General features: G+C 42.1%; 1 protein-coding gene across 1 annotated transcript; it reads left to right on the forward strand.

The window, feature by feature from the left end:
• Nucleotides 1–4,629: 4,629 nt before the first annotated feature.
• LOC129495248 (olfactory receptor 56) lies at nucleotides 4,630–5,577 on the forward strand. Its single transcript, XM_055302727.1, has one exon. The coding sequence runs from the start codon at nucleotides 4,630–4,632 to the stop codon at nucleotides 5,575–5,577; it is 948 nt and encodes a 315-aa protein (XP_055158702.1).
• The last annotated feature ends 3,529 nt before the right edge of the window (nucleotides 5,578–9,106 follow it).

The raw sequence follows: 9,106 nt of genomic DNA on the forward strand, positions 1-9,106 counted from the left end.
TAGCCCCCTGATTCAATCTCTCTTCTCTGTGCATCAGATTCCAAAGCCTCAAGAGCTTTGTATGGTAGATAAAACATTTTTTTTTGCTATTGTGAAAATAAATTAAAAGCAGTCAAATAAAACTAAAGACTCAAGAGATAAATTAGTCATTTAGCCAATTAGTTTCCAATGAATTGGCCATTTGGAAAATTGACTTGCTTTTATGGTAATAAGGCCAAAAACAGTGTGAGTGTAAAATTATCATCCAACCTGGGATACTCTCAGATGGTAAGAGAGTGCTGTCCATGATTACACTGGGAAGACAGGCATAGTATCTGTAGACCATAGGGCTATCCACAGCAAACTATGAAAGGCACTGACTTTAGGAAAACATCTGACAGTTTGGGGATGACAACCAGCTCCCTCCCACCATCTTATTCTCCTGAATGTGGGTACTCTTCTTTCCTTCACACTGGGGTATAATGTCCATAAGGCCAGATTATGTTAAGTCCCCATTCAAGTATAATATCTCACCTATCATTCTGTGTATCATGGGCTTCGATAAATATAGGCTGACTTCATAGGACAGGTAAAGAACAGGTGTGGATTGCGTGGCACAGGTACAGCCACAGATGGAGACCTGTGAGGGCCCTCAGAGTCACTAGGGAAGTATAGGTCTGCAGTTGGAGATAGAGCATCAAAAGCAGCTTCCCTCCCCTGACCAAATTTCCTCACACTATCGCAGCTGGCCCTTATCTAGTCTTGTTCCCAAGCTCCCCATTTGGGTTTTTTTTAATTGTGAGCTTGGGAACTGTTCCAGAACTGGCTTGTGAGTTCCCCTGGGAGTGATCAGCTTCACCCTCCTTGTTCAGGTTCAGTGTTAAGTGCCTGCATGGGCAGTGGGAGACAGCTGAAATCTGAGCTAGAGGCAGCTTGTGGAAGGTGGATGGGTGTCTGTGGGTGGACTGGATGCACAGGTGCTGGTTCTGTGGCCACATGCCCACCACCATCTCCTTGACTAACTCTCCTTTCTTTCTTTTCCCTTTTGCTAAGAAGAAGCTGTTGTCTATCTGAGCCTTACTGTCTGAGATAGAGAGCCTCAGGAGGGCTAATGGTGACAAGAACTTTGGTAGCCTGTTTGAAAGGTGATTGGGGGGCTGGGGAAGTGAGCTTGAGGGCTCCTCCTTCTCTCTTCTGACCCCGCAAGTACAAACCCAAGGAAGGACAATGAAGTTATTTTGCTGTTAGAAATTCCTCCACAGGATATCTGCTGGGTTTTTTCTTTCAGAGATCCCACTCAAAGGTGAGTGAGGGTTTCTCTATCACATCCTTACCTCTTCCTTGCAGTTTCTATTACTGATTACAGGTAATTTCTCTATTTCTGTTTATCAGCATTTCATCTTCCTCCTATTGTCGGTCTCCTTCAGGTTTTCTTTTTGGGAGGGGAAAAAGGGCTTTAGTATATTCTTTCTAGTATTGTGCCTCTTTCTGATCTTTTTTCTATTCCCCTTCTTTTGATCTATTTCTTTATCCCTCTGTCTGGATTAGGGGACTCAGTGATAGGTTCCTGGGTTAGAGAATGATCTAAAGCAGAAAGGCAAAGAATAAGTGGAAAGAAGTGCTAGCGAAAGAGAGGCAGAAGGAGTTGTTTGCATATTATAGTTAATCATTCAACAACATTTACTGAGAGTAAAATATGTGCATGTATACATTATAGGTTCTAGCTGGGAAAGTAGAAAACAAATCCATGTGAATTAAATGTGGCATGCCTGATGGTGTTAAGTGTTCTGAGAAGCACAAGGGCAGGAAAGAAAGATTTCAACTCCAAATAGGTGTTGAGTAAGACCTGGTTGAGTAGGTGAGAAGAAGGTGAGGGAACGATGTTGACCATATCTGGGAAGAGCCTCCCATGAGGAAGTTAGGGCGTGTACCACCTCGTCCTGAAATGCAGGGAGGCCAGTGACACCAGAGTAGGGGAAATTCCAGGGAAAGCAAAAGAAAAGGAGGTCTGGGTGATGATGGAGGGCTAGCTAGATGAGTCTTCCTTTATTCTTAAACGATTTCATCTTTTATTTTACAGAAACAACTTCACTCTAGTACTATGTACATAGACTAGGGTGGGAACAAGGACAGAGGGAGAGGCAAATACAATTAAGAGCCATTGCTATCATCTAGGGAAACAGCAATGACAGCATAGTCAGCTGGGACCTGCAGGAATGAGATGTGGACAGAAGTGATTACATTCTTCAGGAAGAGCCAGCAGGGGTTCTGATAGGATGTGTGTGAGAAGAGAGGATTCAAGGACACCTCATGTTTTGCATCTTGGGCTACTGACAGAGATACCATAAGTTGAGCTGGGAAGAGAGGAAAACAGATATTTCTGCAGGGGAGACCAAGGGTTCTGTGGTCAGTTTAGGTAGGAAAAGCTCATTGGACATCCAATGGAGGTGTTGAATATAAGCAGATACAAGAATCAGAGTTCACACTTGACGGGATGAGCACTGGGTGTTATTCTGTATGATGTTGGTAAATTGAACACCAATAAAAATTAATTTATTAAAAAAAAAGAATCAGAGTTCAGAGGAGCTGTCCAGGAAGGGCGAGAAATGTCATTAATCAACTAGGTAGTATTGTATTATAAAACTTGGGAGGAAGGAAAGGTATGGAGTGAATCTCTTTGAAGATGCATGTGGCTGAATGCCTCTGCACACAGTTGGTAAGGTTGGTTGTCCTCAGCACAGGAGGAAGAACTTCTGATGTGTGGTCTGGGGGACTTGGTTTGTTCAGTTTATTGGTTCAATCTGGAGCTAATATATCCCAAATGGTATTTGAAGGCTATGGGAACAGTGGTTTACTCTTGTAGAACAGCCCTCCCCAACATCGCATCTGGATGTTAGTCGTGGCAAGGATACTTGGGCACATCTTGGTGGGTACAAGCCAGACCATAGTCCATTATGTAGGTACAGCTCATGGAAGCCTGCCTTCCTGGTGGTGAATCTATGTAGGCCCCATCTAGTTTAGGAAATTACCAAGTCTTTACACAGAGAGCATGTCCTATGGGGTTGTCTCATTTCCTCTTTGTAGGGAGGTAAGGTAGATATTAATACACCCCACATAAACAACTGCTAGATGCTGCTATCATGCATTCATGGAAAAATCTTTATCTTTTAAAAATACCTGAGATATTTCTTACTAGATCACTCACCCTTAGAGGAAGGATCTCCATAGTGAACTAGTACATTCAGGTCAAGAACAGTGCTCCTGCAATTAAAAGAGGAGTCTTTCTGAAGACTGAAAATGAAAATTTCAGTCTTATATCACTTCATCATGTATTATTCAGTCACCACATATGTATTGAGGTTATACTATGACCTGGGAAACCATTCTAGAATCTGCCAATTTCACTGTGAATAATAAATGGTGCCTATGTTCCAGTGGGATGAGACAGACCATAAAAGTAGAGAAATGTAAGCAATGTGTGTTAAATGATGTAAGTGCTATGGGAAAAAACAAGAGCAAGGAAAGGCTTGTGAGTGCAAGACAGTTTTTTTTTTTCCAAGACAGTTTTAGTCTTAATATGACCTTCACAGAAGTCATCTCTATGGAGGTAGACATTTGAGTAAATATCTGAAGCAGGTGAGAGAAGTCTGGGGAGAGAACATTCCAAAGAGAAGTAAACAACAAAATCCCAAAGGTGGGAGTGTATCCAGTTTGTCCAAGAAAATTCAAGGAAGCACAGTGAGCAAAGGGGGGCATGGTAGGAGATGAGGTTGGAGATACTGGTGTGTGTGTGTGTGTGTGTGTGTGTGTGTGTGTGTGTGATATACATAGAGCCTTGCCACTGCAAGGAATCATTTCTATTTGGAGTAATTTTAGTAGACATGGACATACTATCAGCAAGAGAGTTATATCATGTGACATATTTTTAAAGATTCATTTAAATTGCTACAAGAATAGACTCAAAATATTTAAGGACAGAAGCCAGAAAACTGGGAAAGAGCCTATAATAATCCATCTGAGACAGGATAGTGGCTTGGACCAGAGCACTTGCAATGGGATGATGGGAATCAATTGGATTCTGAGTATTCTGAATGTAGAACCAAAAGGCTTTTCTGATGGTCTAGATCTAGGGAACTAGAGACATAGAAAAATTTTAAATGATTCCAAGATGTTAGGCCTGAGCAAAATAAGAACATCTCAAGTCTCTGTTAATTTCCCTTATTGTTAACACATGTAAATTATCTCTTGGACATGAAATAGCCCCATTCCTATTGGAGATAGTTTCTTGAGTCTGGATTATCCCAGCTAAAAAGAATCATGCCATATAAGGAAAACCAATATTTTCCTGCTAAAGGAGGATTGCCCAATCCTATGACACATAAAATAATTCAGTTCCTATTATTTTTTATATGAACATATGCAAATATAGATATGTAGCCCAATTCTATGATCTAGCAAATAGCCTATAATCCATGTCACAGGAACATGAAAGAGCACTCTTTTTTATGTACAAAAGCACATGTTGTTCAGCTGTGATGAATTACAAAAGATACAACTGACTGAAGAAGAAGTCAGAGATAAATAAAGACATGCCACTCAATCTCAGAATTTCTCTATTCATGTTCTCAGGTGACGGTGAACAACTGGGCCATGGAGATATGGTTGAACCGAACATCTATAGATGGCTTCATCCTCTTGGGCATCTTTTCCCATAGCCAGACTGATCTTGTCCTATTCTCTGTGGTTATGGTGGTCTTCACAGTGGCCCTCTGTGGGAATGTTCTCCTCCTCTTCCTCATCTACATAGATCCTCGGCTTCACACACCCATGTATTTCTTCCTCAGTCAGCTCTCTCTCATGGACCTCATGTTGGTCTGTGCAAATGTGCCAAAGATGGCGGTCAACTTCCTGTCTGGCAGGAAATCCATCTCCTTTGTGGGTTGTGGCATACAAATTGGCTTTTTTGTCTCTCTTGTGGGATCTGAGGGGCTCTTGCTGGGACTCATGGCTTATGATCGCTATGTGGCCATTAGCCACCCACTTCACTATCCTATCCTCATGAGTCAGAAGGTCTGTCTCAAGTTTGCTGGGAGTTCCTGGGCCTTTGGGATACTAGATGGAATTATCCAGATGGTGGCAGCCATGAGCTTACCTTACTGTGGCTCAAGGATTGTGGATCATTTCTTCTGTGAGGTGCCAGCTTTATTAAAACTGGCCTGTACAGACACATCCCTTTTTGACACTCTGCTCTTTGCTTGCTGTGTCTTTATGCTGCTTCTTCCCTTCTCCATTATTGTGGCCTCCTATGCCCATATCCTGAGGGCTGTGCTCCACATGTGCTCTGCTCAGGCCCGTAAAAAGGCCCTGGCCACCTGTTCCTCCCACCTGACAGCTGTATCCCTCTTCTATGGGGCAGCCATGTTCATCTACCTGAGGCCTCGGCGCTACCGGGCCCCTAGTCATGACAAGGCGGTCTCTGTCTTCTACACAGTCCTTACTCCTATGCTCAACCCCCTCATTTATAGCTTAAGAAACCAAGAAGTGATGGGGGCCCTGAGGAAGGGGCTGGACCATTGCAGGATTGGCAGCCTGCACTGAGCACAATGACACCTGGTGCTTGGTGTTGCCACTACTTGGTTGCATTACATTGGTAAGTCACTCCCTCTGTTTGTTTCCTCAATAAAACAGAATCATGGGCAGCCCGGGTGGCTCAGTGGTTTGGCGCTGCCTTTGGCCCAGGTTGTGATCCTGGAAGCCTGGGATCAAGTCCAATGTCGGGCTTCCTGCATGGAGCCTGCTTCTTCCTCTGCCTATGTCTCTGCCTCTTTCTCTCACTCTGTGTCTCTCATGAATGAATAAATAAAATCTTAAAAAAAGAGAGAATCATGACACCTATACTACCTCATAGGGATCACGACATGTAAATCTAAAGTCTCACGAAGAAGCAAGGCATAGATATTACTGTCATTATTAATAATTTTCAAAGTTTTAAATTAAATTTACCTATTTCTTAAATCTTTTTGGTTATAACTTGTTTTATTGCTGGGCACTGTAACTGAATATTTAGCCTAACAAATATGGACAATTTAAGTGGAAACTTCCTAGAGGGCAGAAATTGAGTTTTTATAATTCTTCATGGTTAGTTCCTAGTCTTCTCCCATTTTACATTAAAGGATTGATAAAGATTTCTTTAGGAAATATAAAAGTATCCCTACAGTTTAGAAATTACTTGCATGGGATCCCTGGGTGGCGCAGTGGTTTGGCGCCTGCCTTTGGCCCAGGGCGCGATCCTGGAGACCCGGGATCGAATCCCACGTCGGGCTCCCAGTGCATGGAGCCTGCTTCTCCCTCTGCCTGTGTCTCAGCCTCTCTTTCTCTCTTTGGGTGTGACTATCATAAGTAAATAAAAAAATTTTAAAAAAAGAAATTACTTGCATATTTCTATTAAGAAACAAAACAGATGAACAGAGGGGAAGGGAAGGAAAGACAAATTAGATAAAAACAGAGAAAGAGGCAAACATAAGAGAATCTTAACTATAGGAGGCAAACAGGTGGCTGGAGGGGAGGGAAGGAGATGCAGTAATTGGGTGATGGGCATTAAGGAGGGCACTTTTTTTTAATAAATTAATTTTTATTGGTGTTCAATTTACCAACATACAGAATAACACCCAGTGCTCATCCCGTGAAGTGTCCCCTTCAGTGCCCGTCACCCATTCACCCCCACCCCCCGCCCTCCTCCCCTTCCACCACCCCTAGTTTGTTTCCCAGAGTTAGGAGTCTTTATGTTCTGTCTCCCTTTCTGATATTTCCCACACATTTCTTCTCCCTTCCCTTATATTCCCTTTCACTATTATTCATATTCCCCAAATGAATGAGAACATACACTGTTTGTCCTTCTCCGATTGACTTATTTCACTCAGCATAATACCCTCCAGTTCCATCCACGTTGAAGCAAATGGTGGGTATTTGTCATTTCTTTTTTTTTAATAAATTAATTTTTATTGGTGTTCAGTTTACCAACATACAGAATAACACCCAGTGCTCATCCCGTCAAGTGTCCCCCTCAGGGCCCGTCACCCATTCATATTTGTCATTTCTAATGGCTGAGTAATATTCCATTGTATACATAAACCACATCTTCTTTATCCATTCATCTTTCGATGGGCACCGAGGCTCCTTCCACAGTTTTTGGCTATTGTGGACATGGCTGCTAGAAACATTGGGGTGCAGGTGTCCCGGCGTTTCATTGCATCTGAATCTTTGGGGTAAATCCCTAACAGTGCAATTGCTGGGTCGTAGGGCAGGTCTATTTTTAATTAAGGAGGGCACTTGATGTAATGAGCACTGGGTGTTATATGCAAGTGATTGATCACTTAATTCTACCCCTGAAACTAATAATATACATGCATTAATTAAATTGAATTAAAAAATTTAAATTGGTGACATGCACTGAGGGGGGCACTTGACGGGATGAGCACTGGGTGTTACACTATATATTGGCAATTTGAACTTCAATAAAAAATATATATACACTGTATAATATAGAGTGTATATAGACAAGAATCCAAAAAATCCTAGAGGAGAAAACAGGCAACACCCTCTTTGAACTTGGCCACAGCAACTTCTTGCAAGATACATCCATGAAGGCAAGAGAAACAAAAGCAAAATGAATTATTGTGACTTCATTTATTTTATTTTATTTTTTATTTTAAGTTAATTTTTTATTGGTGTTCAATTCGCCAACATATAAAATGACACCCAGTACTCATCCTGTCAAGTGCCCACCTCAGTATTCCTCAAGATAAGAAGCTTCTGCACAGCAAAAGAAACAGTCAACAAGGAGAAAACATAAGTGGGAAATATGAGAAAGGGAGACACAACATGAAAGACTCCTAACTCTGGGAAACGAACTAGGGGTGGTGGAAGGGGACGTGGGCGGGGGGTGGGGGTGACTGGGTGGTGGGCACTGAGGTGGGCACTTACGGGATGAGCACTGGGTGTTATTCTGTATGTTGACAAATTGAACACCAATAAAAAATAAATTTATTTAAAAAAGAGAAACAGTCAAGAAAACTAAAATACAACCTACAGAATGAAGGAAGATATTTGCAAATGACGTATCAGATAAAGGGCTAGTATCCAAGATCTATAAAGAACTTATTAAACTCAACAGCAAAGAAACAAACAATCCAATCATGAAATGGACAAAAGGCATGAACAGAAATCTCACAGAGGAAGACATAGACATGGCCAACACGCACATGAAAAAATGCTCTGCATCACTTGCCATCAGGGAAATACAAATCAAAACCACAATGAAATACCACCTCACACCAGTGAGAATGGGGAAAATAAACAAGACGGGAAACAACAAATACTGGAGAGGATGTGGAGAAAGGGGAACCCTCCTGCACTGTTGGTGGGAATGTGAACTGGTGCAGCCACTCTGGAAAACTGTGTGGAGGTTCCGCAAAGAGCTCTTAATAGATCTGCCCTACGACCAGCAATTGCACTGCTGGGGATTTACCCCAAAGATACAGATGCAATGAAACGCCGGGACACCTGCACCCCAATGTTTATAGCAGCAATGTCCACAATAGCCAAACTCTGGAAGGAGCCTCAGTGTCCATCGAAAGATGAATGGATAAAGAAGATGTGGTTTATGTATACAATGGAATATTACTCAGCCATTAGAAACGACAAATACCCACCATTTGCTTCGATGTGGATGGAACTGGAGGGTATTATGTTGAGTGAAATTAGTCAGTCAGAAAAGGACAAACATTATATGGTCTCATTCATTTGGGAAATATAAAAATTAGTGAAAGGGAATAAAGGGGAAGGAGAAAAAATGAGTGGGAAATATCAGAAAGGGAGAGAACATGAGAGACTCCTAACTCTGGGAAACGAACTAGGGGTGGTGGAAGGGGAGGTGGGCGGGGAGTTGGGGTGACTGGGTGATGGGCACTGAGGGAGCACTTGATGGGATGAGCACTGGGTGTTATGCTATATGTTGGCAAATTTAACTCCAATAAAAAATAATAAAAAAAGAAGACCTACACATGGCCAACAAGCACATGAGAAAATGCTCTGTATCACTTGCCATCAGGGAAATACAAATCAAAAC

This window comes from Nyctereutes procyonoides, unplaced genomic scaffold, assembly GCF_905146905.1.
Source record: "Nyctereutes procyonoides isolate TBG_1078 unplaced genomic scaffold, NYPRO_anot_genome, whole genome shotgun sequence".
In the NCBI taxonomy this organism is placed as follows: Eukaryota; Metazoa; Chordata; class Mammalia; order Carnivora; family Canidae; genus Nyctereutes; species Nyctereutes procyonoides.